Here is an 18,174-nt window from a genome sequence, read left to right as displayed (position 1 = left end):
ATATCTACCAAGCCTCTCCATGCCTCCACAATGATTCTAGACTGCACCTTTTTGGCAGCAATCTGGGATTTGAGGCAGGAACGATTCTTTGCCATCACTCTGGCCTTGTGCTCCCTTTTTTGACGGATTGAGGCCTGGATTCTGGCTAGGCTGCCCTAAAATGTAGATATTGTTCTCAGTTAACCATTTATTGCCATGTTTGGCTGTATGTTTTGGATCATTGTGTGGTTTAATGGTCCAGTGTCATCTTTTGGGGTAGGTCTCTCGGCACACTGCTTGCCTGATCCTTTCCCCCAGAATTTTATGTAGCCCCTTATTTTAGTGTTACCGTTTACTTTGAGAATGTCACCAGGTCCCCCTGGTTAAAAAAACAACATTAAATCAATATTTGCCAGGGGTTGAATAATTTTGTTCTTAACTGTACTTCAAACAGGCAAAAAGCAAGGCAGTCAACTGAACCTATTGATTTATCACGGCAATTATGACGGTATGCTGCCAAAATCAATATAGAGATAGGTCAAAGGTCAGGCTAAACTGATCATTAATGCTATTTTTGTGCAGGCACCACAAGACACAGAAGACACAATAACAGTTTAAAAGCTCAGCATCTAAACCAGACAGTGGCATTCTCCTAAAGTAATGGAAAAAAATAACAGTATTCAGCACAGTGCATGTCTTCAGTTGTCAGCGATATAAATTCTGTACATGAACATAAATTCTATGTTATGTTAGACCAGTGTTGTAGTCAAGTCACTATGCCTCGAGTCCGAGTCCAGGTTCGAGTCCTCAGTGTTCAAGTCCGAGTCAAGTCCAAGTCATTAAAAAAAAATTCCAAGTCAAGTCCGAGTCGAGTCCACTACTCATCCGAGTCAAGTCCGAGTAGAGTCACTATTGATCCACGTCAAGTCCGAGTCGAGTCCCTATTGATCAAGTCGAGTCCAAGCCCAGCACTAAAGTAACCATAGCCTACATGTCGTTCCATTTTTTTCCATTGCAGATGAAATCCTTAAAAGCAAAACGGACAATCTTCTGTCTCCAAGCAGGGGTGCCATCACTTGTGTGAAAGTATCCCTTGAACTAAAATTAGTATTACGAATAATTTAGATATTAAAATCATATAGCAAATTATAGCCTAATGACATACTACAATTATAGCCTTATGATATATTACAAAAAAAATCATCATCGCGAGTGCGAATGCACGAGTCCGAGTCCAAGTTCGAGTCATCAGTGCTCAAGTCCAAGTCAAGTCACGAGTCTCTAAATTTAGCTAATGACTCGGACTCGAGTTCGAGTCTCGGACTCGAGTACTACAACACTGTGTTAGACAGAGCACTTTGATTTTCTTCATAGCACCAGACTTGGATTAGGCTTCTAGTTATCATAGACAAAACACAAATGACAAGGAACACACACATTAAGTAACAGAGTACCATTTTTATGGGAGCCACTACCACCCAATACATAGTGATACTGATTCTGTGGTAATGCAACCAAACTGTTAATGCAACGTAAAGAAACACATCCATTCAAGGAGCCCACAACACACACCCGTACACTGGCTGAGATGGGGATGGCCTCTCACCTTGGGAGTGGCATGAGGATCAATGTCCGTTGCTTGGCAGCCGCGCTTGGTGTTGACACGTTTGCGGCGCTTGCGGAGGACTACATAGATCTGCACGTACACCAGCAGCGTGATGATGAACGGGACGTAGAAGGACATGATGGAGGAGTAGACCACAAACGCCGGGTTGGCGATCTCACACACCGCGCCATCTCGAGTCGCTGCAAGACAATATACACGAGTTGCACAACTCTGTTAAACAATTCTGTTCCCATCCATATACTGGAGACAGATGGCTGAATATAAAAAATCAAGCTGAAAGGACCTTAAAGGAGCATAATGTAGTTCCTTCACCTTCAAATAATGACTGCAGTACACTCTTATTTTGATGCTACACTGACAATACAGACAATGGAGTCTCTGCCAGGAATGCCTGGTACTGCACTATACTATTTAATGTTGTTGTGGTGGGTAGGAGCACAACACTCTTTGTCAGTTTTAAACTATTTGGTCAACCCCTTAGTGCTAAATTGGTACCCACTATGTTGATGTAAATTGACGAAAAGGGGAATTTCTGCATTGTGCTACTTTAAATGTTCTTTGAGATTCCTTGTTGTCGATTACCTGTATTATTTAGTCCAAACAATAGGGGGCAGGATATGGCAAAGGACAGGACCCAAACCACAGAGATCATCAGCGTGACTCGTCTTCTGGAGCTGTATTTTGTGTTGTACAGCATTGGCATGGCAACAGCAGTATACCTGCAGGTGTAACATCAAATGCATTTAACGACTCTAGGCAAACTATGGCTAAAAATAGTGATGAGCCTGTAAAAAACTGATTAATTTTCACACTGCTTTGCTCATATAATTTACACTGTGCTGAATCTATGAGCTAAGTGTCCAAATTGATTATGAAAAGGGCATGGACATCAATATCTGCTTCATATTCTGCACCGTAAACAGCTGGATGTGTGACACTGCTTGATGACTGAGCGATGATTATGGAATTATCAATAACACATTATTGCCCATTGTGAGTTCATAACCAAACCATCATGGATCCTTCTCTCCACCATATTGCTCATTAAAAGGGCCGCGTTGACCACTAATGCACCACAGCCTCTCTAAGACCACAGAACATTTTTAATTTCATATTGATTTCATATTCCTGCGGAGGATTACCTGTCAATGCTAATAGCGCAGAGATTAAGGATGCTGGCAGTGCACATCATGACGTCCAGAGTGACAAAGATGTCACAGTGGACCTTACTGAACCTCCATTCTCCCACCACCTAGAACATGAAGACACACAAAAACGAAGAGACCACGTTTAGACCCAGAACAAGTAATGTTGTTTGTTAGAGTACAGAGGTCAGAACAAGTGCATCCACCTGCAGAATGGAATGTTAAGGTAGCTTGCTTCCCTATTGGCCAGCATTGTCCTGACTGAGAATGATTTTCCCAATGCCTTAAGGTACAGTAAAAGACCTGGAACTTTCACAAAGTTATGAAAACAATACTTGCATGATTCCACAAATAGAGGACATGTTTAGTGCCAAAACAGGACTGGCATAATTAAGGTAGCTTGCCAGCATGATGCCTTAAAGTATGAGACTCGAAACTTTAACAAGCTATGAAAACAATTTGCACATGCTTCCACAAATAGAGTCCATGTTTAGTGCCAAAACAGGACTGGTGATATTAACGTATAGATTTGAACAAATGCACAGTAGCCTATACCAAACAAAAAGGGGTCTGGTCGTAATGTATAGAGCACAGAGGTCAAAAGATGTATATCCACCTGCAGAATGATACACAGGTAGAGAATCCACCTGCAGAATTACACACTAGCTTAATTGTGGCTCTAATGTATTCCCGCAAGGATCCGAAAATGTCGGTGAGTTGCAATTCTGGGAAACACATCAAAGAAAGGTGTACATGGGTCCCATGACACTATACCAGCTACAGTACTGAAGTGAAAGACAATGCTTAGATTTAACCTAAAGCATTTTTACAAATATGAAGGACACAATGCCTTTCCACAAAAACATTTTTGAAACTGGCCCTTTAAAAGTATGAAAGACATGGGGCGACACTTTAACAACAATTCTTCCTAGTATGCACATCCATGATCGAAAGCTCAGCACAAAATCACAATGTATGAAAAACATTTTTCTATCACGCTGATACGAGCAAGCTGGCAAGCTAATCTTTTCTGATCTGACTCTAGCGTGTAATAACCCTATGAATTACTGACAAGCTAGCATAACATGCACCGCATGTGCCTCCTGTAGTTCCACCAGGCGTGTGGCATTGGACTGGCATCATAACTCACTGGTGTGCAAACAGCCAAATCCACAAAGCCTTAATTAACTTATACAACCTCCACAGGGATGGATGGCTAAAGATTGTGGGGACAGAATGGTGTCATCCCATTGAGAAGCATCTTACATTTATTTGAATCACAACCAAAGTGGTAAGTCATTTAATCTGTTGCCTAGAATTTACAATGTAATCATAGCACATGTCAGCAAACAACCGGTTTTATCTACAGGCCTACAACATGCTATTTGGATAATTCCAGGGCCTTATGAAACTGTCACCAACACTGGATGCAATTACCTTGAATCAGTTGTACTACTAGTATTTGGTATCTGGCAGTTTTACAAACATGCATTCAACCCTGGGCACTCCACATGATCACAATGATTTAGTTACACTGAACAAGATTACATCAGTATTTCCATTTAATGTGTAAGGATGCACAAAAGCCATAAATCACTTGGGAACGACATCTAAGCTGTACAAGCTCAATTAATTCTGTTCAAATTATGATGTCGGGGTTCACAACATCATCTTCCAGCCGGTTCAGTTCAGATATGTTTTTTATTGCAGTCGTAAAGAAACAGAGGGAGCCAGCTTCGTAAAGTTGACTCCGTGTTCCAACACTGAGCGAGCGAGCTTACCTCCAGATAGACCACCCAGGGCATGACCAGTGTGGCCACCAGGAGATCGGCCACGGCCAGACTCACTATCAGGTAGTTGGTGGTGGTCTGCAGGGCTTTTTCTTTGGAGACGGCCATACACACCAGCACGTTGCCGAAGACGATGACGAAGATAAGCAGCGTGAGGAACATGGCATAGTAGTTGTATGGATGCTTGGGCTGGCAGGCCGTGCCGTTGACCGTCCCATTGTCATAGTACGTGTCGTTGTAGGCATACTCTGTGAGGAAATCCATGAGCTGTAGCCAGACAGAGAACCTGGAGAAGAGCAAGAACCAGAACAAGATAACTCTTTAACTTATACATATAAAACCTGGAGAAGAGATAAAGTAGCATATGATATGGGGCCACAACAACAAAGCTATTTATCTTATATATATAAAATATATATATATATATATATAAAATACAAATAAAAAACATCAATGGCCTTGTACAGCTAAGGTGGAAGACTGGTATTTCGACCAATGTGTTTTCTTTCTTTCAGACAATCTGTGGCTGTTTTGCTCCATACATCATTGACTGAACATGGGCCACATCAGCTCAGCATCCTCACTGATCAACTAGTCATCTCACAACTAAATTGAACTACATTTGGCCAGGTAATTTCCATTTGAATTTCAAAAGTGTGTATCGAGCATTTAAATTGATTTATTTATGAGGAAGACATGCTTGCTTCCCTATTGACCAGCATTGTCCTGAGAATCATTTTCCCAATGCCTAACGGTATGAGACCCGAACTCTTAACAAGCAACGAACACAAATCTCACATGCTTTCACAAACTCCATCTGTTTTCATTGTACCATTAAAAGTCAGACTAGGCAGCCACCCCCGAGACTGTAATATCCCCATCTTTTTGAAACACGATACAATGGAGACATTATAGTGCCAGGAAAACTGTTCTTATTTCGTGGTAACCTTTACATGGCATTTTGCAGAGGTGCAAGTGATTAAGTTAAGAGCTTTTCATCTCAAGGCCAGATGAGATGAGTCAAGAGATTTGGACACACAAGATAACCCACCCGCATGTGCTAACAACCAACCCTTAACATTTACCAACAAGCCATGAGTAAATGAGTAAGACTTGAGATAGACATTTCCTGGTGTACTCTTTCGTAAGGAACTTAATTCCCACATGTGTTTTCAATAGAAATCTCCATTGAAGTAATTTAGTCTAGTAAGTGCAATCCATGTTTGGGAAAGCAGGCCTATGTGTTTGGTAGCAATCATGCTGACGTAACAGTACAGTGTTATGGCTTTGTGTTGTGCCGTAACAATGCTCTTATTTCACGATGCCAGCGTAGGTGTAGGAGTGGGGGAATATGCTGGACTCGCCCTGCCTCACGTGTGGAGGTTGGGACAGACGGCTGGTGTAATTCACCCTGTCAGCCTTTACTCTCACCTCTGCGGGATCTGGAGGTTTTAAGCCCAAATTGTAATTCTAAACGCCTTGAGCCATTATCGAGTCCTGTCGCCAACAGCACTCCATCACCCCCACCACACACACACACACACACACGCACACACACACACACACACGCACACACACACACACACACACGCACACACACACACAGTCACACACGCACACACACACGCACACACACACACACACAGTCACCTGTCTCTCTCTTCCTCTTTCTCTCTCTCACAGCCACACACAATGTAATACAATGTAAGGGAAACATATACAGAGGTCAAATAAATACAATAGCTACATGTATACACATGCACCATCTTAAAGAGGTAGACAGAAAAGGAGTCAGTCTCAAAAGCTAAATTAGATTTTAGTTTATGGTAAGATACATTAAACTCCTGCTTTTATTTCATGGTTAATATTCCCACAGAAACATAATGTAAACGTGATGCAAAGTGGATTGGTATGGTTCAGGAACCCCTACCTTACCCTTGGGAAATAATGTCTTAAAATATTGGCACACAAGAATTACAGGCTCACAACAATAGACTAGAGGAAAATAGGTAATTTCAACCCCTGCCAGGTAGCAATTACCAGCAGGATTCATGGGGCCAGTCGATAGTCTTTGGCACTTTGTCTTAATGAAGGCACAATTTGTCCCCTGTAACTTCTTTCCTGAAGGTCGTTGATTTGTAGATCTGGAATATATGCTTTTTAGCTTCAAATAACAAATTAAGGATACAAGGATACAAGGAAGTTTATTGTCACATGCATGTAGTTACTGGAAGTAAGAAATGCAGTGAAATTATGTCTGGTGTCAGCCTATTTTGTGCATTTATGGGGGGGGGGGGTTAGTAGATTAAGTGGCAAGGGCTGCATAAGAAAGGTGGGGGAGGATTGGGATTGGGGGGGGGCACCAACAAGGAGCACCCAAGAGCAACAGGGGCAAGGAAAAACTCCCTTACCAAGGAAGAAACCTTGGGCAGATCCACGGCTCAAGGGGCTAACTCAACTGCCAGGGGTCTTGGTGTGTGTGTTGGGGGGATGACAAGGGAGATGGGATAGTGTGCTGTGTATGTGGGGAGAGGGCAGTGTGCAATATGTGTGTTGGAGAATCTTCCTCATGAGACAATGTGCTGTGTATTGGGGGGGGGGGGGCAGTGTGCTGTAAGTATGTTGGGGATGTGTGTTGGAGAAGATCCTGAAGACAATGTGCTGTGTATGTAGGGTGGGTATGTAGAGACTAGGATAATTAACTAGAATATAGTAACCATTGGGTATGTATGAAGCACCCATTACATACCTTGGACACTTAAATGTGTGCTAGTGCAGACTATGTGTTCCATTATGAGTACTAATTCAATGACCTTTGTGTTTCAAAGCATCTAAATGTATACTTAATCGGGGCAGGGTTTAAACCAAGCACATCTAAATGTATACTTATTCGGGGCAGGGTTTAAACCAAGCACATCTAAATGAATACTTATTCGGGGCAGGGTTTAAACCAAGCACATCTAAAATTGATACAAAATGCAAAACCCCCGGACAGAAGCAAACAGAGCAATGTCTTTCATAACGGACTGGTACAGGTGTGTTAAGACATTAAAGGAAATGAGATCAAATCTAATGCAATGGCTGAAACAAGCCCTAACACTGAGGAGTGCCATCAATATCCGCAGGGAAGCAGATCATCTGTGATACAATATGTATTAATCTGCAGGGAAGCAGTTCATCTGTGATAGAAAAGGAAAGGGAACTAGAATAAAGAGGAGAAACACTATCTGTCAGCAGATGAATATCTCAGTAGAAGAACACAGTGCTAAATGTGTATGGACTCTGAACTACATGGTGCATTTAATGCAATGAACAGTTGTGTTGCTTTGTCTATTGCCATGGCATGCCATGATATACAGCCATGACAAGACCTTTTCTAGCCAGAGACCTGGATGAGACAAATAGATTTGAGATTATTCAAAATAAACCAGGAAAATAATCTACTTTTTGGCTCATCCCAGTGACCAAAAAGGACAGATTTAAAATATAGCTGCAAGCAGCAATGTGGGGGCCAAGCAGTGCGCTATAGCAGGAATGGCGTTGCCATGGCATAAGCAAGCACTCACAGCAAGAAGCCAAATGACACCAATGTCCTTGTGCATTCTCACAATCAGCTACCATGTCCCTCTACCAAGTTTGGACTTCATACACCAAAGTGTTGCTGAGATGTGAGCTCACTTTCTTTATTACAGCACCCCTAGAGGCCAAATGAGACCACTTTCCTTGCATGTCCTCATAATCAGCTAATATGTCCATGTATCAAGTCTGGACTTCATACAACGAAGCGTTGCTGAGATATAAGCCCACTTCCTGTATTACAGCGCCCCCTATAGAGGCCAAATGATGCCAATTTCCCACTGTGTCCTCACAATCATGTTCCAAGTCCCAGTACCAAGTTTGGATTTAGGCCAGATTTTGACCTGTTGGTGGCGCTAGATGGCTGGGTTTAGAGGTCCGTAAATAAGTGTGAGTGGTCAGTGGAGTGTCCCGAAACTTTCTGCCAAAAAATCTGAACTTTTTAGCCAGGCGTTCTATGGGCTGCCATAGACTCCAATGGCAGATATATAATAATAATAATAGGAAAAGCTAGTAACTCAATGGGTGCCTTCGCAGCTTCGCTGCTTGGCCCCCAATAACAAAGGTCTGAGTTATTTTTATTTCACGGAATATATTTAAAAACTTTACTCATGATCTGTGTTTGCAATGTTATTGGTCCTGGAGGTAGATCCTGGTTCCTAGAACTTGAAGTTCCTGAATCTGGCAAGTTGTGGAACTGAAGCAAGACTCAGGGCCTGAGGAAGGCAATAGCAGGTCATGCGGTATGACTCATAAATACCGCTGCTAGGTAGGCACGACATGGAGGGCATGACTATGGAACTGCTACTAAGCCAAGGCAAGCACACCACTACTAAAACTAGATGTACCGCAGAGTGGTACAAAATATGACCGCCGCCCAGTCCAGCACATTTTTTCCACAAAAATCACGCTAAAGGCCTATAGGATTCTAACTGTCTCACTGAATTGCATTATGCACACTCAATTCTCACTGGTATCTGCTAGACAACAACAAGCACAAAAACATGATTAGTTCATAGATTTCACACGTAAAATACATTTTATACAACCCCACCCCCATCTTGCCTGTTCATAATTCTGAGAAATTCTTGAATTGTGTGCATGTGTGCGTGTACATGTTTATGTTTATGTGTGTGTGTGTGTGTGCGTGCGCGCGTGCATGTGCTTGTGTGTTTGCCTGTGTATGTGCCTGTGTGTGTGCATATCAAAAAACATATCAATGGAACTGGTTACAGATGCATTTCAAAACTTAAGAATCATCCAGTAAGCAGTATTGGAGCCATTAAGTGGAAGGAACATCACTGCATCATCAATCGGCCATGCACAGGATCTCCTCACAAGATTTCTGACCAGGAAGTCAGAAGGATAGTCAGAAGTGTAGCCTAAGAGCCAAGGACCACTTGGAGAAAGTTCCAGAAAGACTTGGAGGCAGCAGGTTCAATTGTTACAGAGAAAATCATAGGTAATGCACTCCACCGCCATGGCCTCTATGCACGCTCACCCCGCATGACTCTATTACTGAAGAAAAACATGTCAAACTCGTTGAAAGTTTGCTACACAACATTTGGACATGCCTATTAAATACTCAGAGAATGTATTCTGGTCAGGCGAGAGAAAATGTTATATTACACACCATATTTGGAGGAGAAATGGCACTGTGCATCACCCTAAAAATACCATACCAACAATGAGTTTTGGAGGTGGAAGCATCAAGGTGTGGGGCTGTTTTTTATCTCATAATACTGGCAGACTTCACACAGTTGAAGGAGCGATTTTTCCTGGGAGAATCTTGCCCAGGACGATGAGTATGAGACGTGCCTAGACCTTCCAGCAGAACAATGATCCAAAGCATTCAGCAAAGGAAACTCTCAATTGGTTTCAGAGAAAGGAAATCAAGGCCCTGACTTTAATCCAATTGAAAAAATTTGGAAGTTACCTAAAGGTCAGGATTTACAAGAGGGACCCCTGGAATCTTCAACATTAAAAGACTATCTGTTTAAAAGAATGGGCCAAAATCACACCTGAATACTGCAACTGATTAGTTTAGTGATGGAAATGTGTTGAAGCTCTCATTACAAATAATGGCTTTTCCACAAAGTATTTAAGAAATTTCAGTAGGCGTGTTCAATACTTTTTACCCTGTGGCATTCCACTTTTTTACTTATAACTCTACTTATGGACATTAATGTTTGTTTTTTATATGTGTGGATTACCTAAGTTAATACTAATGTCTGGTGAAAATTTCATGCAAATAGCCTCACTGGAAGTACACTTACTGAAAAAAATGTTGACGTGTTCAATACTTATTTTCCCTGCTGTATGCGTACATATGTCTACTGTGTGAGAATGCGTCATACGTATGATTACTGTGAATGTATGTGTGTGCGTGTGTATCTGTTTATGCACATGTGTGCATATGGAATGGGTTTACATGACCCCTGGAGGCAAACATACACAAAAAATTGGTCATCCTACAGGCTAAACCCTACAGTTCTCGAGATATTCACAGAAAACGGTGTCTGCCCTACCCTCCTTTTGGGGGGTCCAGTCCAGCGGGGGGGCTACAGATCAAAATGAAAAATTATGGTTCCATGCTACCCATGTGGGGCTACATGCCCACCAAGTTTCGTGTACCCCGTTCTTTCAGTGTCCCGAGAATCCTTGACGGAAAAGTGCATGCGAAAAAGAAAAAAGAAAAAAAAATTGAAATGATTATGATGAATAGCTATGAACTTTTGTAAAAAGATTGTAAAATCTTTCTATCTTTGAAATAATACATCTGCTACAGCTGTGGTTCATGAACATTTAATCAGTTATAAACAATACACGATATCCACTACATAGACTACTTTAAATAAAATACAGTTACATAAGTAATTGCATGATTTTTCACAAGGAATGTTAATTATTGAAGACCTCATCATTTTAAACGTTCCAGAGCTGACAACTGTCGTCAGTCTGCTGGACTGAGGAGAGCTCTAAGATATTTATGATGGATTTAATGTACAATTCTGAATAATACATTGCGATGCCTAAAATATGCCTGGGCGACCCTGTTGAGGACAGGCACTGCTTTGGTCCCCTGATCTCGTCTGGGGCTCTGGAGAGCAACTCCCCTGTTTGAAGTATCGGAGTAAAAGCCAATTTATTGGGTTTATGGGCTGGGATCCCCTGTCACATGATACCTCAGAATTGAGTGACTGTGATGGGTCACTAATAGAACTCTCAGGGCTCTCTTTTTCTCTGCCTTTCACTCATGATCTTTCTCTCTCTCACACACACTCTCTCTGACACACACACACACACACACACACACACACACTACATTACTACATGCACACTACTCACCAGTACCTACACACACACACACACACATACACACACACACACATACACACATCACAGGACACATTTTCATTCTGCTAGCTATGCCTCAAGGGCCACAGATCTGGCTTTGGCCTGCTGACGCCCCTGCTCTGTCTGCTTTCATTTGTCCAGTCAGACGCCCACACACACAGACACACACATACACACACACACACACTCACACATGAGAGAGAGACAGAGAGAGTGAGCGTCCATCCACTCATCTCGGCTAGTGTCCAGAGACTTAAGGGCCCCCGTCGCATTAGCAGGGCACTCATGCTGCCTGACATCATTATCCATGTCCAAGGTGCTTCCTGGCAAATGCTGTAGTCACTTGAGCCATCGGCTAGAGTAACGACATCGGTCATCAGGAGTGGCACCATGGCACGACCTCTGTGGCCTAAACACACAGCGCAAGACGCTCAGTAAGTGAGACTGAGACAGTTCAGCTTGTAGCCAGTGTCTCCGAGCGCTGCTGGGTTCAGCTCCTGCTTGCTCAAGGGCTCTTGTTATTAAATGACATATTGCCTGAGCAAGCTGCTCTATAGGTTTGAAGTCTTCACACAGAGAACATGACAAGAGATGCTAAGAGAGCCAGATCCCAATCTCAAGAAAGTGGACGGCGTAGAGGTATAATCCTCACCAAGGGAAACCAGAAAGGTTAAAGGACCAGATGTACTAACGCTTTTGTGCCCACTTCAGACGTATTTGTTTCGCAACGTGTGTAAAATTATTGCGAGGTATGTACAAACAGGCCACAATGATGTAAACGTGCAAACTGCTTATCGCAGGAGCTGAAAATAGCAAATTGCATTTTTCGTGTCATGCATATGCATTCATGGGAGGATGCAGGGGAAAGTGGGAGTTTAGCGTAAAGAGATGGGAGGGCAAGCGTAAAGAGCGCCTAGTTATGTATTCCGCGGTATGTACAAAAACTGCTCGTCTATTCTGTGCCTAAATACTTCCGCCTTGTAAAAGCAGGTGTTAATCCAAATTGCAGTTCAATGCGTCAATAAGAGAACCTTTCAAAGACAACAGAATCGCTATTTAGAGCACCAGTTTTTGTACTATCAAAAGCAACCTTAACTCTCTTTGGCCTTTTGAATGTCTTACTTTCACTTTTACATCATTCACTTAAACTTTCCTACTTGCTAGATTTGACCAATCTTCCATAACCTACGTGCACAAGTACTTTGAGTAGAACTACTGATCTTCATGATCTCCCTGCTTGTTGACATCTTATCATGTATGGTATTATTTCATGATCGCTAAACGTTTGATTCTTTTTAATGCTGTCATCAGTTAACTTCATTCAACTGTGCTTGTACGTAGGCTATTCCGTTCAGTTGTGGACCTTACCGTAAATTGTGGCAGGGGGCGGAGAAAGGCATAGAAAGGCGCAGATTACACTTAGAATTGAAAGTTGGATAAATACGACGTACACTTGGGTATGACTGTGTTCGCAATCTGCGGTTTGTCCATGGCGCTGATAACGCTACTTTCGCAAATGTACGTACATCTGTCCCAGAATGTCATATGTTATTGTGATGCCTCCTGACTGGAGATTCCCAAGGGCAGGAGAGTACAGGGTTATGTCAGAAGTACATGGTAAGAACTGGAGTCCAGGGGGGTCGCTGTGGGGCAGCAGGCTACAGAGCTCATACCATGTACAGGTCCGAGTGCCCACAGGGACCCAGGTTCAAATCCGAGCTGCAGTAATTTCCCGATCCCACCCCATCTCTCTCTGTCTCTACTTCACACTTTACTTGTAAATACAGGCAAAAAGCCCCAAATCTACTTTACAAAAGAGAACTTGAGTCCAGCTACGAACATCCTCTCTCCATACACCAGCACATACTTCATCATTAGGCTTCTGCATCCAGTAATGTGAACTGGGCATCTGTTAGTGGGCATCCGTGGCCTCCTGGTTAGGGACTTCAGGTAGCCAGTTCGATCCCTGACTGGTAGGAAAAATGTGGGTGGGGGGAGTGATTGAACAGCGGTCTCCCACATTCACATCCACGGATTAAGTGCCTTCGAGCAATGCTCACTGCTCTGGTTGGTTGTGTGTGTGTGCTCCTAGTGTGCCCACTGCTCTGTGTGTGTGTGTGTGCTCCTAGTGTGCCCACTGCTCTGGCTGTGTGTGTGTGTGTGTGTGTGCTCATAGTGTGCCCACTGCTCTGGGTGTGTATGTGTGTGTGTGCTCCTAGTGTGCCCACTGCTCTGGGTGTGTATGTGTGTGTGCTCCTAGTGTGCCCACTGCTCTGTGTGTGTGTGTGTGTGTGTGTGTGTGCTCCTAGTGTGCCCACTGCTCTGTGTGTGTGTGGGTGTGTATGTGTGTGTGCTCCTAGTGTGCCCACTGCTCTGAGGGTGTGTGTGTGTGTGTGCTCCTAGTGTGCCCACTGCTCTGTGTGTGTGTATGTGTGTATGTGTGTGTGCTCCTAGTGTGCCCACTGCTCTGTGTGTGTGTGTGTGTGTGTGTGTGTGCTCCTAGTGTGCCCACTGCTCTGTGTGTGTGTGGGTGTGTATGTGTGTGTGCTCCTAGTGTGCCCACTGCTCTGAGGGTGTGTGTGTGTGTGTGCTCCTAGTGTGCCCACTGCTCTGAGGGTGTGTGTGTGGGTGTGTTGTACACTACCTCCGGATGGGTAAAATGCAGAGAACTTGAATTTCCCCTCGGTCCACTACCTATTATCTTACTAAAAGGACATCTATTCTATTAGTTCTTACACTCACTGCAGGTACTGCTCAATTGATTTAGCCAATGTAATATGGCATACGGTATGTACAGTCTACTGAATAAATTTAACGCAATCTACAATATAATTACATATTGATTACATAAAACAATAAACAACAGAAACAATTAAAAAAAAGTCTTATGAAAAATATTTTCTGGCTTGAAGCAATGTTTGACCTTTTAATAAAGGTTAACTGTAAGCATTACTTAATTTTTTCCTCTGTACTGCTGTAAGGCAGAATGTCGGACTGTAGCTATGAGTATTTTGCTAGACTATTACTGGCCACCATCACCACCACCATGGCCTGCTCAGTAGCACTGTCTGTGGGCCAGGATAAAGCAGTTTATATGCTGTGGCTTATCTTGTGGCATTTACGATAAAAATGAATTAATGGCTTTCCATTTCATTTCAGGTACAAAAATACAAGCGAATACTCAAGGTGATTTTATCCAGACATCACCAGCCTCACTTAAGCATGTGAAGCACACATAAAATACCACACACACACACACACACACACACACACACACACACACACACTCACACTCACACTCACACCTACACTCACACTCACACTCACACACACACACACACACACACATACCTACACTCACACTCACACCTACACTCACACACACACACACACACACACACACACACACACACACACACACAAACTCTTTATATTCCCAATCTAGACAGTCACATAATTTAATCTCCTGACTATACCATAATTACAACCTAACCCAGAACCTGGTGGTATTCCTCATTGTCAACAGACCATTAAAAACAGCCTGTAGAAATGCACCAACAGTCACAGATGAAGGTGAGGACAGCAGACAACAGGTCTCACAGCATCATCCGTAAAAACAGACACATCTTCTATCAGCATCTTAAGCTTTAACCCACCAAAACTCAGCACTGGAGATGATCCTCCCACGTCTGCTATAGCGACTGAACGTCCATGGGTCACTCCAAGATTTGCATAACGCAATTACATAATACTCTAATGGGCAGCACCAGAGGAGACAGGAGGCCGAGCCTGTTACTGTAAAACACGGCCCAGTTGTGTGGCCAAAGGCTCTGCATCATCAAGCCTGGGGCCAGTGCCTGCCACACAGAGAACAACTCAGGGAGGGAGAACCCTGTGCACTAGTAGTAGAGGGTGTGAAAAAGGTCCATAGTGCATTATGGCCATTCACACCAAGAATGATAACTATAACAAAAACGACAAAAATAAGTATCATTCTAGATCATAGAAATGACAACGTCCATACATAAACTGTAACCATAACAACATGAAGAACGGTATCCTTGAGGATCACTTTCAGAGCAATTTTGAGAACGATAAAATCCATAAAAGTTTAGACAACACATTTGTCAACGCAACGAAAGACTTTCTCTAATGTTGGTCAGCATGGGCTGTAATGTTCTTATAGTTATACTTATCTTTATAGTTATCTTTCCTGGCGTGAACGACCCTTCGCAACAAGTCCTTTAAAATACGTCATTTGGCTATGACATTATTGCCTTGAGCAATGTTCTGTTGTCATGGTAATTTTGCTCTTAAAATCCAGAGCAGAGATAAAGTCCCTGAGGGATTTTTTAGAATAGCCTACTCATCCTCTTGGGTGTAACTGCCCCATACGTCTATTCCACATACAAGGAGAGAACAACAGTAGGTAAACCTGGAACTCTACTGCACCAATGTGAACCCATAAATAAAGGAGTTTATCTTTCAGCCACATCAGCTCAATGGGTAAAATTAGAAAATTCATATGTAGGCCACATCGACGGGGAATCTAAAACTGTTATGGTGATTTATTACAAGGGGTAAAATGGCCAGCACTTAAAGATGTGATATAGGATGGTACTGTAGCTGCATGCAAACTATACTTTAATGGTCGCAATGACTCTGTAATAGGAGCTATAACTTGACTGAAATGAGAGTCGCTGTCATCTTTTTTGAAACAAAATGTACCAACGTTATTGGACGTTTAAATTACCTGGTCTTGCCACTGGACACTTCATTAGCTAAACAACTGCAACAGCTAGGACCACAACAACAGCAACCACAGCCACCCACAGCATGTAGCTTCTTCACAGCTTCCCTTACATCCCAAATCTCATATATGTACAATGAGCACAACATAGTAATCATACAGTATCAGTATCAGCACAATCATCAGAGGATTGCTTAATTGAAATCTCTCTATTATCAATAGAAGAGGAAATTTTGAATAATGTGTGTGTGTGTGTGTGTGTGGGGGGGGGGTATCAGAGCTGATGGTACAAGAGATAAGTTTAAGAATAAAAGCTGTGGATCAAAAATAAATGTGTTTTCATAGATGGGCAAAGGGTTTTTACCTCTATGCCTGAAGGTGCAAAGAGGCCCACATTTGAATTTAATCTACCAATTACTTCCATGAGGAAAAGTAATTATCTGGTTTCGGCGCGGTTCTGTTTCATCCATAAAATCAGCTAAAGGTCACAGCTCTATCACACACACGGTGTCCTTGCGGATAAGAGCCCTTTTGGTCGAAAAACAGCAGGCCAAACCACTGTGTTACGTTAGAGGGCTTTGTGATAGCCCTGTGATAGTGCTGTGGTGATGCCACATCCGCGCGGTGCATTAATCTGTCTGTCAGCCTATTCTCTGATGGCCTTACAGCCACTGGGGAAAGTGTGGAGCGTCTGTCTTCACAAGAGCTTTCCAGAGGAGGCCTGTAACAAGCCTCCGCTGAGCTCATTAAAACCCTGCTCAGATGCTCGCTCCTAACAACCAAAGCTCTCCTTAGCAGCCCGCCACCTCTTTACAGGGAGCAGGCTTGGCAGCCTTTTCCAGTTCCACTTCGAGCCAGATCTTTTTTGATCTGCCGAGCAAAGGAAATGTGGCAAGAGTTAAATGGCCGGCATGATATCCATATGTCCCCTGCTGGCACGTTGGGTTGAGTGTTAAGGGCATTTCCCTGCTACAGCGGCTAGTTCGAAATGAACCTGAATTAAGCCTTTTTCCCTCATCCCATTTCCCCGTCTTTTTTCCTGCCTGAAATCCCTGTGGATCACAGGAACATGCCTGCTCTACATTCCCGGAAAAGGGGGTTGATGATGCTGTTGGGTTTGTAAGGTCATTGAAGTGTTATCCATCAAAGGAACAGTTGGATGAGGAAAAAAACACACAACCTCAGAGAAAGATATAACCACTGTGAAATATACTGTAAACATGCCTCAAGATGAAATATTCTATTCCATACACATTTGTGGTTCTTAACTTTGTACAGCTGGAATAAGTCATCAAAACATGACAGCATGTCAATGGAGGCACCATAACATACATGACCTGTAAATAGAGTTAGGTTTGAATATGATCAGATTAAAGCAGGAAGTTGCTTATAGGGTGAAGAGTATCTGAACTACGAAATGTCATACTTGTGAGGGCTGCAAATAGTAAGGAATTTCCTTGATTGATCCAGAGTGACTCAATGATGACTAATTGAGTATCAAGACAATGCCTTATATGCCTTCCAACAATGACACTGAAAACCTGAAAACCTGAATGAAAACTTTACTGAAAACTACTGAAGTGGACTTGATGAATAAGTCGGCATTCAGCTATACGGTGTTATGACCTTTAAAGGATATAGTTTGGAGCCACCAGGGGAATGTTTCACTGTGAATGGGTATGGCCTCTGAGACTATAGAGTTGGCCAGGGCTAAATTAATCACCCCAGTCCCAGTGTCAGGCACTTCCGATAGGTCGGCTATCTGAACTCCTCCAATTGATTGCCATTGTAACATACAGTGATATACAAAAGAGTGCTCCTCTCAGAGCAGTAAGCCAAGACCTCTTCACAGAGGCTAATGGCCCTGTATAATATATACAGAGAATGTGAACAGAAACTAGGCCCCTCATTCAGGACATACATTTATTCACTACATAGTGCACTACATAC

The 18,174-nt window shown here is 42.8% G+C and overlaps 1 protein-coding gene across 1 annotated transcript in view; it reads right to left on the bottom strand.

Moving 5' to 3' along the window:
* Positions 1 to 18,174, bottom strand: part of drd2b (dopamine receptor D2b) — a 37,399-nt gene that overhangs the window by 3,395 nt on the left and 15,830 nt on the right. The window contains exons 2-5 of the mRNA XM_076273576.1: positions 4,533 to 4,827; positions 2,749 to 2,858; positions 2,189 to 2,325; positions 1,586 to 1,785 (exon numbers count right to left, since the gene is read on the bottom strand). Coding sequence (XP_076129691.1) covers positions 1,586 to 1,785; positions 2,189 to 2,325; positions 2,749 to 2,858; positions 4,533 to 4,805 — 720 coding nt within the window. The 5' untranslated portion in view covers positions 4,806 to 4,827. The remainder of the gene's footprint in view (positions 1 to 1,585; positions 1,786 to 2,188; positions 2,326 to 2,748; positions 2,859 to 4,532; positions 4,828 to 18,174) is intronic.

The sequence above is a fragment of the Alosa pseudoharengus genome, unplaced genomic scaffold (genome assembly GCF_046254945.1).
Source record: "Alosa pseudoharengus isolate Yale_2024_CS ecotype anadromous, Long Island Sound unplaced genomic scaffold, YU_APseudo_1.1 YU_APseudo_1.1_scf_8, whole genome shotgun sequence".
NCBI classification, from domain to species: domain Eukaryota; kingdom Metazoa; phylum Chordata; class Actinopteri; order Clupeiformes; family Clupeidae; genus Alosa; species Alosa pseudoharengus.
This window is presented reverse-complemented; position numbering and strand designations above follow the sequence as displayed.